This window comes from Aythya fuligula, chromosome 7 (assembly GCF_009819795.1).
Source record: "Aythya fuligula isolate bAytFul2 chromosome 7, bAytFul2.pri, whole genome shotgun sequence".
Lineage (NCBI taxonomy): Eukaryota > Metazoa > Chordata > Aves > Anseriformes > Anatidae > Aythya > Aythya fuligula.
The window spans coordinates 15,864,620-15,889,920 of NC_045565.1; the positions used below are offsets into that span (position 1 = coordinate 15,864,620).

Consider the following 25,301-nt stretch of genomic DNA (forward strand, 5'->3'; position numbering starts at 1 on the left):
CAGACTCGGAGGCCTTACACATGATAATGTAAGAACACCGACAGCTGAAGCTAATGGTAACCAGTTGCATACTCTGTACCTTTCAGAGTTCATCCCTTCCCCCAAGGCTTGCCCTTGGAAGGCCAAAGCACATCCTTTATCTTCAAAAGAGTTCAGAGACAGTTTGTCTCACTGGACTCAAAGTGGCAAGGGTACAATAACTACTTCACAATTGTTCACTTTTCCCTTTGTGAAACCAGTCATTTGAGCCAAATTAATAGGGAAAGCCTTTGAGAAGGGGGAAGGGGCTCCAGCAGCAAAAAGAGAAGCAAAAGGTACTTAGCTCCGTTTTCCTTTATTGTTGTCAGCCACAGTATTTTCACTGCAAACCACATCCTGTTTTTATTTACAGTATCAAGCAGATCCAGTTGTTGGTATTTCACTTCATTTCATTCCAATCTTTTCAAGACAGCTGCTCAAGTGACTATTTTTAATCAGGCTCTGACCCCTAGCTACTGTCATGCACATGATAAGTGTTAGTAAAACCGAACTGCATGCATCCTGGAATAAGTGACTAAGCTTTGTGCTTTGCTATTAAATACAACAGCTTCAGGGTGCATCATTGCTTTTCTTGGTCCTCCCCAAATTTCACAAGTCATTCAAGAATTTGGATGAGATAACATTAACCACATCCAATTAAGGTTTGTTTTCTTGGGGGTTGTTTTTTTTTCTTCTTCTTTCTTCCTCTCCAACCAGTGAATGGAAGAGACAAGCAATCTTGAAAAATTTCATAAAAAAGAAGAGGGTTACATGTTATTCCTTTATTTAATCTTTCTCATCCCACATGATTGAAACATGTGATTTGTAACTAAGAAAAGTTAACCTTTATTGTATCTAAACTACGCGGTATGCTTTTCCTTCAAAGGCTCCCTTGAAAGCATTGAATGAAGTCAGTTTCCAAATTCATCACTAGTCATCTCACATAGACTGATACATCACTTCAATCTGATAGTTTAGCACTGATTTAAGTAGCTTTATGTAAGTTTTTTCTACTTAATGTAGTGGAATAGAACAACACAATTAAAGGCTGAAATTTAAGTCTAAAGAAACAGCTTAATTCTTTTTTTTTTTTTTGCTTCCAATTTAAGACAACCTAACAATGCACATACTTGTGCATCTGTCAACAGGACTGCTCCTTTTTCCCTCCAACCTAGGCACAAACCTAAATAGACCAAATCAGAGCCTAGCTGCTTTGCCTCTCAGTTAATATGGATGCTATATATTGGCTCTGGGGTAATCATGAGAAAACCAAGAGACTGCATTCCAAGCATAGCAAGGCATAGTTTCAAAGTCCTCTGGCAATAAGTCAAGTAAATTAGAACACTCCAACCATCTGGTCCCTAAAACAGCAAGCTGACCTACCTGTCTATACTGGAGATTAAGACAAATTCAGTTGGCTCGAGGCAAAGGAAATCCTGTTGTCCAAGTAAAATACATAACTATAGAACAAAAACCATATGGAAAACTGGAAGCAACATTATTTGGGTACCAAAGATACTTATTCATACTGTTAGTGTCTGCTTTGGTAATTCTAAGATACATAAAGTTGACATAAAGGAAACAAATGCACAGAATATGTGAGACTTTACAGAACTACACTAATTTCTGTTAAAAACTGCTTTAAGATACGCTGTAACTCCACTTAAATCTAGTAACATAAGTGAGCTTCAGGCACATACAAAACTCAGCTGGAGAAATAAGATACAGTAATCACCCTCTGGAAATGAAATTTGCAGCCAAATTAGCTACTTTTACCTTACAAGGAAGTCTATGGAAGGTTCCTCATACCATACAGCACACAGACTTCAAAAGCACTTCCAATTCATTCCTGCACACCCAGAGCTGTGAATCATCATGAAGTCTGAGCACCTCGTATGAATCCTGCTGCAGAAGTACAGATTAGTACTGTCCTAAATGATAACAGATGATACCAGAGCTAAATTCTCTCCTTGTTCAGATGCCTGTCTGAACAGCAAACAACACGCACAACAGTGCTTTAAGTAACCCTGCATCTTCTAGTATCTACCAAAACCCTATCCAACATGCAGCTACGCAGTTTTCCCCCACAAGTAACTGAGATACATCCTGTCCTTCCTTTTAGTATAAACACTAAACCAAGTGTTCAGTCAAAGAGAAGTATCAAGAGATTTAAGAGATTTATCATCACCAACCAAGCCAAAATGCTTCACCACAAGAAGTTCATACGTATTTCAAGGGCATGAAAATTTTCCTTCCACATACTCACAGGTCACTCCTCTATCTCCCTTATAGATGACAATCAAAACTGGACTGAGACAGCCTCTAAAACAACCCGAACTGTGGCTTCACATAGGTAGTAATAGACTTACTAGATTCCCAGATTGTTTTTGCTACATCAGAATGCAGAGTTTGAGGTGGTCTTCATAAAAATCAGATCACACTGGTATTTCACTTATTTGTGTTGGCACAGAAAACATTCAAGGAACCAAAAGAGACAAATGAACACACTTAGTGAATAATAAGTTTCAGAAGCAGAGAAGGTTCACCAAGTTTAAGACCTCCCACTACATAAAGTAGAAGGCACATGTCTACTATAAATGCCTTCATTTTGATATTCAGTTAAATTTAAGATCCACTTGTTACTTTCAATTTTATTTTTTTTTTTTTTTTGAAGACAGATAATTTCACATGTATTGCTAGCTACATGAAGAAATTTCATGTAGCAAAACCAGAAGTGTAGGTTAGCTATCAGACTGAATTTTAGTATCTTCTGCTCATTAGATATAAGCTTGGTCAGTACTGCTTCCTTTCTGAACTCCCCCCATGAGCATCAGTGGTTCCTGAGTAAGACTTCCTATTTTCTTAGGGTTCAACACGGCCACAGTTCACTGCAAGAAGGTAGAGTTTTGCAGCACAAGAAAGGAAAAAGCTGATTCCTACAACACTTCTGATAGCAAACAAAAAGAGCATCCATTTTCAGACTTGAAGCCACAACAAAATGAGAATATAGATTCACTTCTAGCCTCTAACAGCAGTGATGCTTACCAGTACCAAGATAGCCAAACAAAACAATACTCACCATCCCACTATTTACATGACATTGTGTTTCAACTTACTCTAAACACCATTATTGACACAGCTACTGTCATAAAGCCACCTTTCAGTCCAACCAGTTCTGAAATTCTTACTATTCCCTCCCCAGCACTCACGGCTCTGTTCCAGGAACTTGTTCTCATATGCCTGTCAGATGATTGCTCATTTATCTGCATCTTTATTTCCAGCATTTACTTCCATGATCTTAACAGGCTACTAAAACTGGGTTTAAGGCTAAACAATGTAATGAAGTAGGGAAGGAACATGTAAGAGATGCAGCTTTCACTTGTTTACTGAAGTCAACCTGCAAAGGCAGGAACTAAATAGAATTCAACTTTTACTTAAAAGTGCACAAGGAAACAATTTTCACTGGGTCCTTTCAATATTAAAAAAATATATTTCCCTATTTTAATACATACATGGTTGAAGAAACAGGCACTTATCTCACAATCTGGGATAAGTCCATAGTAAATATTTCTTCACCAGCAGAAGATACACTAACATAACATTTTACACTGATTTTTTATCTTCTGTAGTGATATTAGGCAATTTGTTTTTCATAAGAGACTCATTTTTTCTTGTGTAACAGTTGATTCCAGTGTAAAGTTAACGGCATAAATCATTGCTCAAATGTTTAACGTGATGCTTTGGTTAGCCACAACAGTATCTAGTTACATTAAATAGAATAAGGACTATAAATGGTGGGCTGTTTTCCAAGGGACAGAGCTCATTCACAGCACCCTTAAAACCTTACCCATGTCAGAAACTTGGTATTACATGATTCTTTTCCAAGTTGCTTTTGCCCCCAGTGCTCACAGCCACTTATACCTGCTCTGCAATTAATTCAGTGTGTAGAATATGACTCACTTATGTGGGAATCACCACAAAGAATTTGCAAACAAAGCATCCTCTATCAGACTTCTGCCAACTGCATGCATGTTTTTAATAAAATCAGATAAGTGTCTGATCTGACAACTGCTCTGCGTTAGATGAAACAAGAAAATTAGCATCAGCAAGAAACTCAAAGGTCACAATCAAGTACTTAAACAATGGAAGGAAACTAAAACACCTTTACCATTTCATATTATCTAATTGCTACCATGTTTAGTTATAGGTGGCAATTCTGTTTTTTAGAAGCTTACTCACACACAACCCAAACAATAGCACTTCATCTTTTTTTGAGGAAGTTGTTCTGAATTTAAAAGCAACAGAAAAGAACACCACTCTTCTCAGAAAACCACTATACTGGTGTGAAACAACAACTACACATTTCTGGGGCAGCTAGCAAGCCAAGAAAAACACCTGTTTGAGGAAAGGAACTGTTTAGCTATGAAATCAAAAACTATATCCTCTGAGTTTAGGAAACACCTCATACCCTACCAATGTCATGCTACATACAACACAGTAAATCAGCACGACAAAAATATTTGAAGCAAAAGCCACACGCAGGAGAGAGTTTGTTTGGCACCTTTTCTTCTTGCCGAGAACAATGATGTAGAGATGTGCCACAAAAGAGGCTAAGAAATAGCTCTTCAAACCATTTACTGCTTCAGAGTTACGAAGTTTCTTTAGCATTTCACTACCGCAAGTAATTGGAGAAGAGGTCAGATTCTACCTGCCTCCACCAAAAACTACAATAGCAAAATGACTATGCCAGAAGTTGGCTTGCAATTGGGAGAAAAAATATATTCTAGATTTCGGAGTTACAATAATCTGTCAAGCTGGGGGGAAGGAAATGGGAACAACAGAAGAAATACATTTCTTCCTGCTGCATGGGGGGTGGGCTGGGCTGACAGCCCAAGTGCCAGAACAGCCTGCTCAGGGAGTTGAGGAATGCACGTTCTCTCCAGCATTAACTTCACATAAGTGAAAGTAGCACTATGCTTTGTAAAGTTACCATTTTTTCCAGAGGAAGACCGAAGGAAATCTGAAACCAAACTAAAATTTATTGTTGTTACCACTCCTTGATTTTCTGAAAAAGGCACCTTTTTTAAAAAGCAGCACAGAATCAAGCAGCACTTTTTCAGCTACTACAGTTAAGTCAATCATTTGGCAATTGCTGGCCCTTCACAGTCCAATTTTTTGTCATTGTATCAGGGCACACTAAATAAAAGTTGACCTTCTCACTACTGCTCTGCCCCAGCTTGGAAGAAACTGATTTGTTTAGGAGAAACCAATTTGTTTCATCTCCCAGTTATTCAGCAGAAGTATCATGCTGTAAAAGCTGCTAAGTGATGTTCAGCATAGTGCAACAAGTACTAGTCAGTTTACTAATTTCTCCTCTCACAAAGAACCTTGCAAGTTATGCAACAATTTCAAAACATCTATATACTTGAACATAACTTGAGTATTAGATGTGTTTTTTTGTGACCTATTAAAAATAGCTTTTGCAGACTTAAATGATTTGGGTTTAAACTTATCCATGCACATTCAAAGACTGGAATTGGAAGCTTAAAAGATCAATCTTGAAGAAAGTAACAAATTAAGTTTTGTTTAAGTTTTAAAAGCAAACACATACACCATTAAGTACAGCACTAGCAAGTAAGCTCCCCAGTAACTTCCAACTGGAGGCTTGAAGCAGCATTTTTATACTGATAACACTTAGTTATCATTCAGTACATATTTCAATATTAAAAACTTTTCAGTATGTTTAGTATCCATAGAGTTGAAATTCAGACATTGAAAGTGCCAGCTTGTCTGAGCACTAATCATTTCACTCAATTCCACATTTGTGTATCTCATTTTGGTATTAACAGTTTTAGCCATTCATTACCTATGCACAAATATTTTACTCCTAAATTACAAGTCCAGTTGTTCAAAACCTAATCAAATTTGTTATCACCAGGAACCAAGCTCACCCTAAAACTCTTGTCAAAATTAACACATTATATGGCTCTCATATGTACTGACAGTCCATCTTGTTCAAGTCAGTTTCTGCTCCTTCCAAGGAAATTAATGAAAACAAAACATAGCCTGCATAAGAACATTTTATTAACATTTCCCTCCTCAAAGAGAGCTGCAATAAGCAGTCTTTTCCAGAAGCAGGAAAAGGTTTGAAGATAGCAGAGGAAGAAACGCTGCTGGAGAAACTCACGCTCCAGATCACAGCTTCTGATAGCTTCCCTGCTTGACAGAAGGAGCCTGCGGAGGAGCTGATGTCCAGGAAGTGGCTGTAAGATTACAATTGGGCAAGTTCATACAGACTTTCTGGTTTGGCCTTTAATAACCTTCCCATGTCATCACACCTGCTCCTTTCATTATAGAACAACTTTTTTTTTTTCAGTTTCATCAAAAAACAAAAACATACCAAACATTGTTCAACATACAAAAACATTCATTATTTTGTCATCACACTGACTTAAGTAAGGCAACACCCATGATTTATCCACTACAGGCCAAAGCAGTCCCAAACAGTTTGCAGTTACAGAAGTCATCTCTCACTGTTACTTTAGCATTTATGGCACTTCACCTACTCAAGAAGTTACTTCCCATTGCTTTTTATGCACTATTCAACATTTAAGGAGGAATATGCCCATCTTTGTTATTCACATAAACACCCAGCATCATCAGTGTATTCAAATGTCAAAAAGCAGGTCCGTCCGATCTTCAAATGAAGAAGTCAACTGCCAGATGGACTCCACCACAAGAATACCACATACTCCTGAACACCCTTATGAACTACAGATGTTTAACTTGCAGTCTTCACAGCAGGTGACTTTCTGGTCTTTGCTTACTGCTAACTTGAATCAAGGCTGCCTTGCATTAATAACGTGCATGTTTTGAGACAGTTAAAAAAACTTAGACAATTTTGTAATTACCATACAAGACTTACTTTAAATTGTCTAAACATGAGTTTAGAGAGCAATGAGAATAGGATGGCTGCTGAATACCCAGACATCTTTATACTTTGCAACTACCTTAAAGGACTTCATAGCAAGGTGGGAAATTGGGCTCTTCTCCCAGGCACCAAGTGATAAGATGAGTAGAAGCCACCTCGAGTTGTGCCAGGGAGGCTTAGGCCAGATATTAGAAGAAATTTCTTCACTGAAAGGGTTGTGCAGCATTTGAATAGGCTGCACAGGAAAATGGTTGAGTCACCATCCCTGGAGGTCTTCCAGAGATGTGCAGATGTAGAACTTCGCAGCATGGTTTAATGGTGGAATTCAGTGCTAGGTTAAAGGCTGGACTTGATCTCAGATGTCTTTTCCAACCTGAATGACTCTATGATCTTACACTGCATACAATTTTATGCTCAGACTTGTGTAAAATTATTCAAAGTAGCATGTACTTTTCCTGAACTGTAATTCATCATTTATGTATTGTGTGCATCTGAAGACCAAGGTGAAGCATGTCACTTGCTTGAGTAAGCCTTTTTAGGGCATCATATAACCAGCATAATACAACTGTTTACAAAGACAAGTTACTATAGCTTTCCTGTCACATATTCTAAGCTTCAAAGAGGCACTTCACTGACCCTTGAGCTTGCAAACCAGGAAGAAGTGGTTAGGTAATGTCAGAGGAAACCTTTGCTTCAGTGACCATGAGATGGTGGAATTCAGGATCCTGGAAGGCGGGAACAAGATAAGACAGGCCCTTGCCTTCCAGAGAAGGAACTTTGTCCTGCAAGATCTGCTTGAAGAAATCCCACTGGATAAAGTCTTAGCAGGAAGAGGAGTTCTGGAAAGCTGGTTGTTTTCAAGGATCACCTTTTAAGCTCCAAAACATAACACCCCAAGCAAAGATGGCAGGAGGCCTGCATGGAGGAACAGACTGCTCCTGACATAACCCTGACTGAAGAAGGAAGCATATAAGAGGCAGAAAACTGGAGAGGTGACTCAGGCAAGAAACAGAGACTTAGTATGCAGGCATGTGGTCAACCTCAAAGTCCATCTGGAGTTTAAACTGGTGAGGGACATGAAAGGCAGCAACAACAAATGTTTGTGTACCAGCAGCAAAATGTAGACCATAGAAAATGTGGGCCCAGTGCTGAATGGGTGAGGGGACCTGGTGATAGAACAGAAGGCTGAGGTACTCAATGCCTTCTTCACTGAAGCCTTTACTAAGACTTGCCTTCAGCATTCCCAGTTCCCTGAGACTCTCTACATTTGGACACAGGCAAGTCTACCTTCAGTGCACAGATCATGTCACATTCATTGTTCTGTGAGCATAACCACTGATGGAAGATGGAACACAATTTTATTACTCAAGGTCTCTTCATAAGGATTCTAAGCCAAGAGCAGCAAGGCACACGAGTGTTCTACAGGAACAGTTTGTTTCTGTCTTCTGCTCTTTATTGGATAACCCTGACATGAATCATCACTTTCCTACCCTAGCTAGGAAGTCAGGCTACTGGGAAGCTGCTTCAACACATGTTCTCCCAGGGAGAAGACAAGCTATCCAAACTGCAGTCATCAAGGAGTCAATACAAGCTGACAGTTTCCATGATCATGGCAAGGCTCTCAGATTTATTATGGTTGGGTTTCGCTCCCTCTCCTTTTTCCTTTTTCCTATTTCATTAGTTATCCATTGGTCATCACCCAATTAAAAGTAATTATTCTGGAGGATCAGAACATTTATTACTTCAGATTAAGATTTTCTTTCAAAAAAGATTTCAACATGTTTTCATAGAAAACTTTGGTTCTTGTCTCAGGACAGGGCCAATGCAAGTCATCAGACTTGCAAATCCTCAATCAGGATTTCATCCTCATCAGATTTGAATGATTAGGCAAAACAAATGAAGGGAAGGTTTACCATCTATTGATTCTCTATGTGATCTCACATTATTAAAGCTGCAGTACAGTTTTGACTTAAAGAGACAAACCAGACCTACTTCCAAACATTATACATGTTTTACCAATTCCATTTTGAGCTGCTAGAATGCTAAGCTCATGTTTTACAGAGATCCACAGATCCGTATTAGTGAAGCATTTGTAACTGGAAGTAAGATCCAGCCTTTATTTTATCTCAATTCTCTCTGCAGAGAGTCATCTCACACGCCTCGTGTCTTTTGAAGTACAGATACCTGCAACAGCCACCCACGTGTGCTGCATCTCCATGCACCTACACACATTATTACTTTAGACTCCAGTTATAGAATACGCTATATTTTAGTTCTTACCAAATGTCAAAAATTGAGGAAGAAATTATGCAGTGAAACATCAACTACTCTGCATCCATGCACTAAATGAATTGTACACATTTAAAGATATTTTCATGTCCAAATTTGATAATGGCAATGTTTAACACAAATTCCTATTGTTATGTTTAAAGATAAATGCCAGGAGTGTTAACATTTTCCCAGATTTAAAAACCATGGCTACTGAGGCAGGCTCTATATCAGAAAGAATTGCTTCTCAGCACTTGACTGAGCAAATGATGAAATAGAATTTGTCACTACAGGAAGAAAACCATCATTGCCTAGAGAGTTTCCTACCATCTCGTTTGGCTGTCTGACTTGCTTTACAGAGGGAGAATTGGCAGAAGAAAATTGATATTGCTAACTTTGTCTTCATATCAGAAGTGAAAAAATACAAATCCAGAAAGACCCACTATAAAATAGTTAGAAAAAAGAACTTCAGAACAACGCATACAAGCTGAAGTGGGGATAAAAAAAAAAAAAAAGTAGTCTTAACTCTGTGAGGCCACTGCCAAAACTAAGCAATAATCAAGACGGTGTCAAATTAGACCATTCTGTCCTCTGGAGAAGTATTTGCCAATTGTTTCATTTAGCTTGTGTTTAAGAACTCAGGCAGATGTGGAATCCAACTAACATACCTAGCATTTGCAACAACCACCACTTAATGTTTTCAGAAATCTCCTGTAGCTAGCATTAACACCGCACATTTGCTCAACACGTCTTTAAAACCACTGCTTATCCTCCTCCCACCCATCCAGTCCCCTTAAAGATTTGCATCATTAATCTAAATTACAACTACTGTGGGAAGGAGAAAGACACCTGTAAGTCACCCTGCTGATATCGTCAAGCTACACATCTCCAACTGTAAGACATACTGAATTATGTTCTATGTGGTTCATTCTTTTGCTAAAGCTTTCTAAAGGAATTTATGTCTACAGTCCGATACTCCTGTGAGGAAAAAGAATAGCCTCTAGCTTCAAAGCACAAGGCAGCACTACATGACACAGTAAAGTTGCAAGAAATTGGGAGCAAGAAGCCCCTCAGCCTTGGCCCTCAGTATGGATTTAAGAAGTCCTCCCTGTGGAAGGATACACTTAGACAGTAGAAAGCAAATATTGAGTTTCCCAGAGCCAGACTGGTATACACCATTCTGCTGGCATATGGAACTTTTTAGCCCAACCAACCACTGTAAGACTATCCACTGCTGAACATTACTCTCAGTTTTTATGCCCAAGAGCAAGCTGCTTGTAATTACTAATGGAGGCCTCCACCATCTCCACACACATTTAAAGGAACAGAGAACAAAAGATTCCTTTTAGAGCTAATGGAAGACACTGGTATAAGTTTTCAGATATAACAGAACAAAGAGATAATTCCACTCAAATCAGAAGCTGATTTACTACTAATGTAAAGATGATCCCTAACAGATAAAAGCAAGAAAGAAGTTATGATGTGCTTTTGTGATTAGAGTTGCTTTCTTTCTAACTTATCATTAATCACCCTTTCCCCCACCCCCATGCATACACCCTAAAATTGTTTGATCAGCTCTCAGAACATACGGCCACTTTTCCCACAATATGATAAAAGAAACCTAAAGAAACTGCAGGTACACCAAAATAAAGTGTTCTTCAAAAAGAATTGTTTTTATAAAAGACTCATTCCTAGAAGTAATCACATTCCCACTATACATAAGGCATGGTAGCCTACAATGAAGAGGTCTGTTCTGTCACAAGATATCCAGGGCTCTTCTGGTACTCTCATTCAGTCGCCATTTGGCAGTAAGTTTGAACACAGTGTAGTTCAGATGAGCTACTAGAACAAGGTATGTCTTCCAGCATGAAGATACAATACAATAAAAACACAAAATAGGGGGGAGCTGAAGCAGGGGTTGATCTATGCATCTCCCTGGAGGAGTTACACACACCAAGAAAAGGAACTCTGCAAGTTCCTGCAGACTCTTGACTTGAGAGCCTTCTTTTGTGCTGTGCAGAAAACTCTATACAGAAAAAGCTCACTGTTTTTCTTCTCCATCCTCCTCCACAAGGCTCTTAATAGAAATAGTGCAAGCTAATTTTTCCTCTAAACCAAAAAGTTATCCCCAAGAGCTCACACCTGTCTTGCATACCCTGAGATGCAGGTAAGCCAGCTATGCAAGAAGAAACCATGTAGGGATGAGAAGGCTCTTTTTCCAGTCCGCTCTCCACAACCATCTGAGTATTTCTCCTTATTAAGGGTGTTTAGCCATGCATTTGACTAACTGTTGTAGTTGTGACAAGGGTTTCAACGCAGGCTGCATCTTCCACAAATTTATGAGTTATTTCCTGTCTGGAGGACTGCAGGTACCAGCAGGCAATTCACAGCCTGTCAGAGGAAAACACGACAGCTCTTCCTGCCCAGCCCTACAAGCCTCAGCAACTTGTCATGCTCGAGAGGCTCACAGATGTGCACCCAGAACATACTGATTGCTTGAGGTGATCACTTCATTCACTAGGATGAAGTAGGGCAGCTGCTACACATACACTAAATGCCATTCTCCCACACTTCTTTGGTTTTAAATCTTTATGCCACTGAAGTACTAGTACAGAACTTTGCCTGTTTCATGAGTCCTTCGTGTGGTTCTGGTTGCGCATGGATGGGGTGGGCTTCAGCTGATGACAGTTTGAAGAGACTGACCTCACAGCTTTAGGAAGTGACAGAAACCTGCCTGACCCAATGCTACAGTGCTGCTCTCATCTAGTACAACCTCCAGTTAAGCTTAATCTTGATCATGCCCATTGATGTTAGATTAGTACTTGGACAGCAGGGCTTGGAGGTAAAATCTGATAAACCATGACTGCAAGACAAGGCATTCACTATCTAAGAGACCCTTACTCCTGATTAGCCCAGCCTGTTTGCTCTTGTTGATGCAGAAAGATGTCAGTATAGTTGCACAAACCTCTGAATCTCAGTAGCTGAACAAATGTATACATCCACAGCATCCAGCGTTATAACTAACTACATAAGAGAGCAAAGCAATTTTCCCCCCATAAAAGTTAATCTGATAGAAACTGGACACACACAAACCCTTATGAAACATGTAGATTCAAATACAAGAGGACAGCACAGATAGCACAGAGGATGGAAAAGCAGAAGCTGCATCATCAGTTAGAGGATATGCTGACCTGTCTGAGCAAATCTCTTCTGCACAATCTCAACCACTTCATTTGTGACTACAAACACCTGACAAATCTTTTATGAGCATATCCCACTGCTATCACCTGCCTCAAACAGATCAAGCTCAGTTGAGATGAAGGACAGAAATACAGTAGTGGTCTCAAGCAAGGCAGGTTAACTCTTTCAGAATATTGATCTGGTTCAACAACCTAGCCTCTGAAAAGGCAATATCCCAAGTTTCTGACACCACTCCAGCATTTAAGTCATGCATACTTCAGTCTCCTCACAGGTTTCCTCTATTACCTTAGTTCTCATGCAGAGAACTACTTCCCCATCTGTCAAACTCAGCTGCTTCACCTATGGAACTGCCAACATTTAGCACAGCCACAAGGACTCTGCTCTGAAGCAGTTCAGTTCATAACACCAGCAAAGTGACAAGGATAGTCTATGCTTGTAATGACAGAAAGCCAGAATCCATACAAAGCACTAAGTAAATCGAGCTTAAAAAGGCAGGGCAGAATTTGGTTTCTCTGTTTGGCAGTAGTGTAACATCACTCTGAACATACATGTTAGTAAGGTCACTACTGGAAAGTAGAGACTTTTTTCTACCTATGAAGTGTTGAAGTTGCATTATATAGTGTGTGATAGGTTTCCATGTTCTGCGTTACCATTAGACATCTTTAATAGAAATCCCTCCTTAAAAGGTAGATATTTGATGAATGCTTTCCAAGAGTTAGAACACCAGACCACCACAAGGTTCCTTTCCTTCCAAGGGAATTTTGAACACTCAGAACTCCGAATTCCATTTAACTGCCCATTAAAGTAATAGAACATTTGGCAAGCCCCAAGTTACTCCCTGCCTGTTGACAAATATTTTTCTAACCAGTCCTATCATTTCAGTGTTACATCTTCAGCTACAAGAACTATTAAGCAAAGCCCCAACCCTTCCATACAGGGCACACATCCACTCCAAATACCAGCCAATAAAAACATTAAGATCTTCAGTTAAAAAATCCTTTAGTGCATTATTCATCCTGCAGTGTTAATCTGAAGCTTCTCCTCTCGTTCTTGGATCCAGTCAAAGGTTATTTAGAAAACTTCTGCCACTTATCTTTACATGCAAAACTTTTGCATGAACAACATGTACCTCATTTCATAGTTAATAAATGTCATCAGGAGACAAACTATTTGGACTGTTCTACAAAGGTTATCCCTATCAGCATACTCTAGAATTGGTAGAATCCAACTCACATATTGTGGAAACTAATATACAAGAAGTACAGAACAAGCCGTTGGTATTTAGCATGGTGAAGGACTAACTTAAGCAAATGTTTAATTGATTTCAACAATAACTTCAACCTTTTCTTGCCTAGAAAGACTTTGCAACTAGCTATGACAGGAAGCTGAGAAGTGTACCTATAGTAGGTGTTAGTAGATGTCTCTGGGTGTGCAAGCCTTAAATAAAACAAGGCTAAAGGTAGCTTCATATAAACTAATAAATATAGCACATTCATTTCAGACAGAAAATATAGAAATGAATATCAAATGGCAAACTGAAGGAAAAGCTCTTCCACAGAGGTTTGTAATCAAGATGTACCTGAGAAAGACTCCCTTGTGCTTTATCAACTATTTTTAACTTAAGACTCTTACAGAAGACGTATCAAATTCTGCTCCATCCTGGACATAGCATGTTGTGTTACTTGTATCTCAGGAATATTAACAAAATTAACTATAAAGGAAGTAACTGCATGTGGCTCCTTCCTTGAAGGAGGTATCTTCTCATTTCTTAGCCCATTTCCCAACACAGGGCACCTCCTAAGGCCTTGCACAAGAAGGGGGTCTCAGCTCTTCCAACACCACCACCAGTTGATTACAAATGCAATAACTACATAGATTACATACTACACCTTCCAAACTGTGGTGCCCTTACTACAGGCTGAGGAGCTGGTAAGTGGTGCTGCAATGTGCCAAGTCATCACTGGTAAAGTGTGATTTCTCTGGTGGTCAGTATTCACCACCATCATGTACACTTCCCAGTACTTACACTACATGGTGAACCCCAGACAAACAGAGCAGGAAATGTGAAGAACTCCCAGCCACATTGCTGTCTTGGTTACACCAGCAATTCCTTTTCTGAAGCCACTAGAAGACCAGCAATTAGAAAACCTGACTGAACAAATACCCCTGCTTACGTGAAACTGTAGTTTCAAAGATGTTAAGAATGATGCACTAAAAGCACAGCGCTGGATAAGAAATGTAACTTCATTTCTGAATTATTTTGTGTAGCCAAAGCTGTGTTCTACCAAACTGCAACATCTTTTCTTTTAAGTACCTACTCAAGTTACACTTCTGTTTGCCCTTTGTGAATTACCACAGTCTTTCCCCTTATGAAGCTAGCACACAGAGAAACCAAGTCAGAGACTTCGAAAACAATGGCTCAAAATGAAAAAAAGAACTGGCATTAGCAAGCTGCAGAAAGAAACTAGTTGTTTTTTTTTTTTCATTTCTCTAATAAATTGTGCTTCATCAGACTAGGTTTCCTTGGGGTGGGGCATAAAAAAAAACAAATAAATCACACAACCCAGTGTACAGGCAAAGCTCAGAAGCAAAGCTTTAATCTGAAGTCTTCCTTTCAAGGAAAAGTATTTCATACACTCCAGCTTCACACCCTTACAGCCAATATACCTACTAGACCAGTGCACTGCTGCAGGCAGAATGCTCTTCAGTGGAACTCACAAGTTCCAGCTCAAGCCAGCAAGAAGCAAGAAGTGTTCCTGACAGTACATCCCATAGAAATAAGTCATGGAGTGGCGAGGAGCAGAAGGCACAGTTACACTGCAGAACCTCAAAGTGACGAGTTATTATTGCAGCAGCAAGTACTGCAGGCTGAAATCTAATAAACACATCACTTGCATTAGTCATCTTGACAGCTTCTTATACCACAAGCCTCACGACTTCAGCATTTTAATGCATTTATCAGATACCAGTGATGCATTTCCAACTGTTGTTAAAGTGTTCCATTTTAAGTTAAAGTTTTTTGGCAAGAGATAATTCCTGCCATGAACAGCTTAAGAATGTAGAAGAATCACACCGAGCAAGAGGTGTGTTATGTTTTAAAATGAATCCCGAGTGCCTGTACGTGAACCTAACAGAAGCGCAAGGCAGGTATTGCCAACTGTTAAGGAAACACAAGCTTGCAGCATTTCAGCGCTTTCTACATCCAGCAACGCATTTCTGCTTTGCAACAGTTTGCTGTACTTCTGATGCAGCCGGTCACAGAAGTATTAATAGAAAACACTTCTACCATTAGTCACTCGCACTCCTCAGGCTGAAGAGCCTACACTGCAAACACTCGTGCCTTGGGAAGTCGCACAACTCCCAGCTGCTCGCAGGAAACCAAAGCGACCCGAGCTGATCTCCAGCCACCTCCGGCTGCAGCCGAGCAGCGCAGGGCACCCCCGGGGCGGGGTGCCGGCAGCAGCGGCTCCAGCCTCGCCCTCACCCTCCCCGTGCCCAGGGCAGCAGCACAGAGCCCCGGGAGGCAACAGTTGGGGCCGCTCCGAGACCGGGCAGCCGGGGGCACGCAGCCGGGCTCTGAGGGGCTTCGTCCCCGGTGGGGGGGCACAGATGAGGCTTTTGGGGGCTTCTCGCCGCGTCCCGGCGGCGGGCAGGGCTGCGCGGCGGCCGTTGGCGGCCGTTAACGGGCACCTGCGTGAGGGGAGCGGCCGGGCCGGGCCGTGCGCCCCTACTCACCCGCACCAGGTTGCTGACAGCGGCCTGCACGGCCGAGACGGGGGCGGTGAGGTCCGGGATGGCCTTGCCGTCCACCTCGCCCTCCTCGTGCATGATGACCAGGTGGGAGATCTGCTGGGCCACCGGCTCCAGGATGCTCTCGATGGTGCGCGTGTGGAACACGGGCATGGCGGCGGCGGCGGGGCGGCCCCAAGTCCGCACAAACTCCGGCGAAACTCCGGCCCCGCGGGCTGGCACCGCACCGGGAGAGCCGCGGCCTCCGCGGAAGCAGGAAAACGGGGAGGAAATTAAAAGTTAAAGAATGCAGAATTAAAAATAAAACAAGCACGGATCCACCCCGAGCTCTCCGCCCCTCCCCGGCGGGCTGCGGCAGCGCGGAGCAGAGCGAAGCGGAGCGGCGGCTCCCGGCTCGGGCTGGCGGAGGCGGGACTCGAACCCGCCGCCCTCCTGCCTGCCCCTGGCGGCGCCCACCCCGCACTGGCAGGAGGCGGCAGCCAGGCGGCGGCTTTTCAGGCGGCCTCGCGCGCCGCCCCGCCCCCTCGGCCCGCCTCGCCCAATGGCCGGGCCGCCGCCGCCGCCGCCAGTGGCGCAGAGCCGCGTCCGTCAGCATTCCAGCGCCCCCCCCCCTCCTCTCCCCTCCCCGCCGCCTATTCCCGGCCAAGCCGCGTTGCGCGCTCGCTGGTTTCCCAGCGCGGGGTGACGTCAGACATTCTGCTGTCCATATAAGGAGACGATTAAAGCCGCTTGGAGAGCAGCGCTGGGGGGGGGGGGGGAGCGGCGGGATTCCTGCGGGCGCCCCCCCTGGGGCCGATGAGGAGGAGAAGGCGGTGGCGGTGGCGCGCGCCGTGCGCGCTCCCGCTGCCCGTCCCCGTCCCCGTCCCCGTTCCCTGCGCGGGGAGTTCCTGAGGGCAGCGCCCCCCCCACACACACACACCCACAAACGCCCACACGGCGCCGCTCGCCGTGCCCGCAGCCCCGCGGCACGCCCCGGGCGCGGTCCCCAGCGCTTCCGCTGCCCTGAGGAGAAGCCCGAGGGGGGTGGGGAGGGGCCCGCGGCAGCGCCGGCACGGCTCGGGTGCGGGGAGCTGCCGCTGCCGCTGTTTGGTCTGTTTAAGGAATTTTTTTTGGTGCCCGCGCTGCTATTTCAAGCCGTCGAGGAGCGCTGCCGGCAGGCTGGCTGTGGCGCTGGGGGCGGCTGTCGTGCGCTGAGCGCCGGGACGGGGCCGGCCGCAGCCCCCTCAGCCCCCGCCGCTCCCGCGGGGCTCCCCTCACGGCGTGCCCCTCACGGCGTCCCGCCCCGCCCCGGGCAGCAGGCCGAGAGCCGGGCACAGCGCGCCTCAGGCAGGGTCCGAAGCCGCAGCAGCACCTGCAGCCCCTTCCTCCGGCGTGCCGGGGGCTGTGGCGCTCGCTGAGCCGGCCCTCGTAAGGGTCAGGCACCTCCTGGTCTGCACGGCCCCGGTTTGTTCACAGGGGGTACCTGCAGGCCTGTAACAGATAATCACGTTATGCACTGGCATTTGAGGCATAAAAATACCGGCCTCTCAGCAGTGATGAGTGTATAAAGTCACCATAACCATATTTCGTGCTGTTGAGCATTGGCCATGTACCAGTGTCCGTACCAGTTACAATAAGCACGTTCCCAGTAGGGCCTCGTAGCGTACAATGGGTTGGTAATAACAAATGCCCACAAAAATCCTTCTGGATTGTAGTGTGAAGCAGCTAGGAATTACAAAAAGCAATTAGTCTGTGTTATAAACTAATAACCCGACAAATTCCATTTTGTGGAAGTATGCAAACCTTATAAACCACTTCTGCCTTGTGGGGCTAGCATGTGGGCTAAGTTCTCCGATTCCGGGCAATTGCTTCAAGTCTTGGACCTTCTACACTGAGTCCTGTCAGAAATATGCATGTGCACACATGTGTTTTAAAGAATAATGATAAAAAAAAAAAAGTGTTACTTGACAATTTTAAAAGGCTGTCTTGGTGGCTCTGATAGGTACGGTTGCTACAGGTAAAATAAAATATAAAAGATCAGACAGACAAACATTTCTGGCAGCTTTCTAAAACTTTACTCACCTACAGGGCCAAAATATCTGTTAATGCATTTGGGGGTGAAGTGGTGGTTTTTCTTTCAGCATTTGGGTTATGCTAACTTTTTTTTTTTCTGTGAAAAAAATCAATTTCTTGCCTGTACTGTGTGACTGTACCACAGATCTGCCACTGAAATTCCATGGCTGCTATTGGTGTGGCTACTTAATTTTCAAAGCCACATCCAGCAAAATTAACAGCAATTAACAAAATTAACTGCAATTAACAGCAATACATGCAGCACTATATATATATATATATATATTTAAGTACCACTTTTACACTGTTTTCTCTTTCCTTTGCAGTATTCAGATCTGTCACGTTGATGTCATATACATAACAGCTTGGCAGCAGGTACTGTTTTTATTTTTGTAACCAGATTCTTTTGCCCTTTGCACTGTTCAGTATCTGTAATTATGCACTAATTATGCTGCTACTGGGAGATTGCTTCTCCAGTTTATGCAGTTCCATTAACTCTACAGATCCGAACGTATGGTTAGAAAATAACAATATATTTGATCACAGTATTTTCCATTTCTTGAGCCCAAGGTGGAAATGTATGAATTCTTTTATTTGTCCTGCTTCCAAAATGGTGTTATACATGCCACAATGGATTTCCACTGAGAAAAAAGAGATGCAAATCCCCCTTTCCACACGCACAATATTTTAATGTTGTTAAGAAGCTGTATCTATTATTAGCAGTATAGGAGTGACTAGCATCCCAAATAAGATAAAGTGGTTACACTGAAAGGATTATCTTTTAATGCACTCTATGGCCGTTGCTATTTCATAAGAACTCAGGTGAGTCCAGTTAAACCCAATTCTGCACAAAGCATGGTATCAGCAAACTTTTCTGCCTACAGAAATCTTCACTTTATTTAGGGACACGATATCCCTCTATCCCAGATAATTGTTTATAAAGTTCTGACAACATGGAATTACCTGAATTTGTAGAGACGTTATTGGGGTAATCTTACCCACATTACTTTTTTTATTTTGCAAAACTGTAGTGAGAATACACAAGTAGAGATGAAAGACTGTTTTGTGGCTTCAGTCAATCTAGAATGGTTGCACTGACTGTCTTACCTCTGATTTTAATTAAACTTGAGTCCTACTGAAGGAAGAAAATAAGAATTCTTGGCCTACACACTGAACATAATGATCACTAAACATCCATGACAATAATCTACGTTCACCAGGTATACGTTTTTATTTTCATTACTTAGGCTTAGTTTTTGCTCTCACAATTTGTTCATTTTGCTTTCCACATATTGTGCAAATCCTTTTCCTACACGTAGTGTATTTTTATAATGAAGTGAAGAAATCCTCTCTTTGCTTCCACTGAAGTAAGAGAGATATATGAATAGAGAAGTAATAGACTGTTAGAAAAAGGGAGATGACTACGTGCTGACAAAGAGTGTAGCTGCAATGCAGTCTCTTCCACAGTCTGCATCCTGTGGTGGGTGTACATGGCACTGGAACTACAGCTGGCAGGAGCAGTGGAAGCATTTTCAGAGGTTCACGACCTTGCAGTTGTCTGTAATTATAAGGTGTTGTGCTAATACAAATACTTCAGCGAAGTCCATATGCCTGGTTCAGCTGCATGCACTAAACAAATTTTATAGTAGTTATTTTCAGTATTAGGTACCACAGCAGAGAATGATCAGGTTTTCTAGGCATTTAACTTGTCTGTGGTGAATTGTCTTTCTCTGAAATTACCTGATCTTGTTCCTTGATTTTGCCAGCTTCTAACGTTTCTGAGTTACACCTGGTTAGCTGCTTAATAAAGTGTACAGAAATGCTGTATAAAATGAATGTCATTATTGTCTTGATCATATGAAGGTTTAAGCATATGTCAAAATGTAAGGATTAAAGTCTCATTTTATCACCTTCTGGAGAATTGGAGGCTATTGTTGATCAGCAGGCATAGAATGCGTTCTGCAATTCACTCTTATCAAGCCATTACCTTTTGGTACTCTAAGGAGTAAACACTGGAATATCTGAAGACTCTGTAAGGACTTTTTTTTTTTTCTTTCTGTGTTAATGTCTGCCTTACATATATTTTAAGATTGGTATGGGTTTGTTGTAGAATGGTATTTTGTTATTGATAGCTCTAGCATATAGCTGGCTGGCACAGAAAGAATGCATTTCACACCTAAGAAATGACAACAAAGGGAAAAGAGAGAGCAGACAATTAAGGACAGTGTAAGTTCACCATAATGCTCTGTCAGTGTGCCTTATGTGCCTTACCTTTATGAGGATGCCATGAGACTAGGTTAGGTTCTGTTTTGTTCTGCGTCTTGGCTGGCTCTGTGCTAGGAACTGCAACAAGACCAACACTATACACTGCTTTTTGGTCACTTACCAAAAATACCAATCACTTAATGAGATATATGGCAGCAGCCTATCTAGGACTGAAAAAATGAAATCACAATTGCTAGCCATAGCCTGAACACTGAATTTATTTCATCACACAACACTGCTTGGTTCCTAGCTGCCCTTCTGTAGGTGTGTTGTGTTGATAAAACATAGCAGGGCTGAGATCTGCAGAGAATGCTGCTACCAATTCACTGCTTCCTTCAAGGAGTTTCTTGCTAGAAGGTATACACAGCTATGTAGCATCTGCTGGGAAGCCAAGAGTGCAAATGCAGTTTAGCTTGTTATCTGTGAGTTACAGTGCCAACTGCTCTGAGCCCAAAACATTTTATTAACCACACTGCATTCTTAAGGGTTTATCTTGAAGTATCACAACAATTGTAACAACACAATTCAAAGAATGTTTTTTGAGAATAGAAAAGTTGTAGAAAAGAAAGATAAGCATATTTAATGTATGTGTATATATTTCTGTATATATGAATGCTTATTCTAGAAATTGCTAATGAGTTTCAAAGAGCAAGTTTTCCTACTTTTCTTCTGAAAAAAATCCAGACAGGAATATATTTGCACATACCTCTATATATGTGAAGCACATATGACAGATTATGTGTAGTTAAAATTACAGTCTATTCACAGTAAATGCAAGCAAAATATATTTCTGCTCTTGTGGCAGCATTACTACAAACCTACAATAGACTTTGATTTTCAGAAGGCAACAGGTAATTTTCAGGAGCTTGACTCTGTGATTAGGTAAATGAGTACCACTAAAAGAAAAAGTTGAAGCCAAAATACTGGCCCTATCCATCTTATCAAGTATCATGCTTAATATGTTAGTGTTCTTTTAAAAACAATTTTTACACCACGAGAGATGTATATTTTTGTTCTGAGTATATGTGTTCTGCCTCAGAGTCTGTCAATATAAATGACTTGCTTGTAAACAATCGAACTGCGTTGTTGACAGTAGGTGGGCATTTCAACAGTCATTTTACCACTAATAATTTTAGTAAATGTTTATGGTCATGTCTACACATGGACACAGGAAAATTGAGGAAAATCAATTAAAGATATTAACTGCATTTAAGTTAAGAATATTGAATCTCATGTGAAAGGTATAGTTCATCTTCAAATGGCCTTTTCTGCAGTATGATTCTTTTCAAAGAACATGCCTTTTGGGAGCAGTTGGACACTTGTTTTACAGAGCTGTTGCATCTACCAACTGACATGTGGTAACTGACTTCTTGTATGCTCTTCATTCATTTCCGTAAAAAGTGTAAAGGTTTAAGTCACTGTTGTTGGTCAGTGTAAGCTTCATTACTGTTGATCAATCTAAGTTTCATTACTGTTGACCAGTCTAAGCTTCATTGTTTTACTTTGCACTGGAATGAACAGATATCTCAGCTGAACTGCATGCAGTCACCTCTTGATGCTCGATCAAGTATTTTTGCCCTTAATTATTTTACATCAGTTTCAAGGACCCCTGTATCCAAATCAGCCTATACAGCTGACCTATGAAATACTTACGTATTTGTTGGCTGCACATTTATTGGTGTCTGTTTCAGCTTAGCAGGGTTTTTTGCCCTTGTAATATTATGTGCTTGTATCTGTCAACTCTTTTCCAAGAGTTCCTGATATTGGATTTGACTCACCAAGGTTTTAAAGCATGTGTTTATTGGTAAGTGTAAGATTAGTCTGAAATTTTAAGTGTTTTGCTGGTTTGGAGTCTCCTGAGTTATTTATATCCCTACAGCAGAATGAATAGGCTCAGGGGGTTCTGCATTTTTGTGTACATTCCAGATCACCACAAAGCCAAAGTCTTTGGACTAGCCAAGACTTGTAGAAAAAAACACTGGCAAAAATAAAATAATACTATATTTTGTAGTAATTAATTCATTGAATATGCATGTCTATAATTGTGGTTTACTGGATGATTTTGAAGATGTTTAATTCTTTCATAGATTCTTTATGGCTTAAATAATTATCATGCTTAGCATGCATCCAAAGATTTGTGACTCTGTATTAGTCACAAATAGGAGCATATAGGAGCTCACAGCCATCAGCAAGTACTAAACGGCCAAGTTGTGCAGTACTTAAAAAAAAGTTATTGCTAGATAGCACCAAATTTCTGCGTATACATATAAACTCCCTTCATATACAAATATTCAACTCCACAGAATAAATCACATTGATGTACTTTTGAGTATCTTATCTGTGCTGTATTCATTGATTCATCTTGACTGAAACTCTTCCAGTGTCCCAGACTTCAGAGGAGCTTCAAATAAAGAAAATTAATGAATAACACAAAAATACTTCCTTCCTCCTGCCCTGAGATGTTGAACCTACAATTATTGTAACATAATTGGACCTTGTACTCATACAAAATTCAGTAGGACCCATTGTAAGATTGCTCCGTGAATGTGTACATTTTGTTCTCTGTTCCACATAAAAATGCAGTGGTGTCATAGAAGGAACAGTGTATATTCACAGTGTGCCACTCAGAGGTTTAAAGATCTTTAGGGCTGTAGGCAGAGTTTTATATTGTTGTGAAGGGGAGAATCCAGAATTACATTGGTCGATGCAGTACTTCTGTGCTGAAAAAACAAACAACCAAGCAAACAAAAAAACACCACAACTGTCCTCATGACATTTTATGTCTGTAAGAATTGGTTTAGAATTTTTTTGAAGTGTACAGAAAACTTGCTCATCTGTCTTGTTAGTCTCCTTATTAACTAGATTCATGACTATTAAGAATTAAATTTTGAATCTCTTACATATGCAGAAGATCCCTGTTCTTTGCCTTTCTTTTCTGTTGTGGTCAAGTGTCAGTGGACCAGATTTTTGCCCCATTACACAGCTGACATTACCCATCTGAATATTCAGAGAAAGGAATGAGATTCTTAAACCTCCCCTTAAAGGAGCTTGGTATAAACTGGCAGTTCTGATAAACTATTTTAAAGTAATTCTCATTTAAAGTATTGTGTTCCGTATCATGTATTCATTCCACTGGCCGAAAAGAAAACTTGATTAATAATTTATTTATTTATTATTTTTATTTATTTATTGATTGATTGATTGATTGATTGATTGATACTAGTGGGTATTTGAGTTCTGCTACCTTGAAGCTGCTGGAAGATGAGAAGCAAAAATTAAGAGCTACTAAGTCTTGCTCCAAATGCCCTAGGATTTCAGGGATGAAATTAAATTACCATTTATATTTTGAGCTGTGTAGATGTGTAAAGAAATGCCCCTGATGCCAGGGAACAATATTTCCCATGCAAGTGTGTAATTCTTTACTGTTACATACTGTGTTGGCATTGCCAATTAAATATGGTATGCAGTGGTAAAGTGTGTGCAAACTGCTGCCAAATGAGGGTCAATAGACTTAGCAGTGTCACACTGTGCAAAGCATGCTGTCCTTGTGAAGTATTTTCTCCTCTGAGACAAACTTTTTGCATTCATTAGTGTCCCTTGCAAAGCAGTTAGCCAGGGCTAGACTCGCATTTTTCACTCATACTGTATTTGATTTACATCAGTCGAAGGAAACAGTAATGTGCAACAGTGACTCTGGAATTTAAACAGAAACCCACAGGGGATCTCCGTACTGCCGGCCAACTTCCAAATAGGGGAGAAGAGAAGCGGCTGTAGTAGCCTGGGAAGCCATCCGCAGTACAGCAAGGGACAAAGCAGCTGGGAGTACAAGAGCTGCTCGGAGTTTGTTCAGAAAGGTAACTGCTGCAATGCTTTAGGCAGAAAAAGGGAATGAAATACAAATACTGCGATAATGGAAGGGACGTTAACCATCTGGGACCTGATTGAAAGAAGTGCAGTTATCATTTTTAAATCCATTTTTCAGGATGTAATATTGCATTTACCCCAAATTCAAAGGTCTGTCCATAACCTGCCAATAGCAATCTGTTGGCATTGAGGATTTATCAGGAAGGCTCACATGAAGAATGCATGTGAGGAGATTAGTGGGACTTATTACCCGGTCTGGCTGAAATTCTGCCAGATCAGACTGTGAACACAACTAAATACACCACACTAAATACAAATCTTTATTCAAAGATTTAACAAGAGCCCTTAATATGCATTTAACATAAGGAGGAACTTGAAAAAAAGCCGCAAGAAAGTAGATGATCAACAGCTTCCAAGTACTAGGTGGTAATTTCCCATGTATTTAGCTGTTGCAGGTTTTCCAGGGTTCCATAAGTAGCGGTAGGTGCGTGTCAGCCAGGCTCATAGCAATGCAGCACCCTGCAGGCCAAAAGAGCACAGAGCCAGACCAGCAACTGCGAGTCTGACAGAGTAGAAGCCTGCAAAGTGATTCATGTTTCTAGTGAGCCACTGTTTACAGAATACTTTCTAAGTGGTACCCTTTTTGGCTGCATTATAGACAAGTTTTAAGAGCTTTTGGTAGGATGAGGATAAATCTGACTTTTAGAAGCACTCAGCGAAAAAGAAGTCAATGTCTTATAAATTAAAATGCTGTTAGAAAAGCCCCCTTATGGAGGTGTTTTTTTATGGAGGAAAATAAATTGTAAGTCACTTTCCCTTACACACTGTGAGAGAGCTGTGAATTTTCTAGAAAAGTAGCTCAAGCAAGAACAGCTGTGGAAGAGATACGGATGCTTATTTCCTGGGAGAGTGAGATAAGATGAAGGTAGAGGTAAATGATTTTTCTTTCAAA

The 25,301-nt window shown here is 41.3% G+C and overlaps 1 protein-coding gene across 2 annotated transcripts in view; it reads right to left on the reverse strand.

Annotated features, from left to right (window-relative positions):
* The window catches only part of VCL (vinculin), a 60,689-nt gene extending 44,076 nt beyond the window's left edge, over positions 1 to 16,613 (reverse strand). The window contains exon 1 of one of the 2 annotated variants that reach the window (XM_032190722.1): positions 16,154 to 16,613. In XM_032190722.1, the coding sequence (XP_032046613.1) occupies positions 16,154 to 16,321 (168 nt within the window). In that variant the 5' untranslated portion in view covers positions 16,322 to 16,613. The remainder of the gene's footprint in view (positions 1 to 16,153) is intronic. The other variant, XM_032190721.1, reaches the window with a different exon arrangement.
* Positions 16,614 to 25,301: the final 8,688 nt, after the last annotated feature.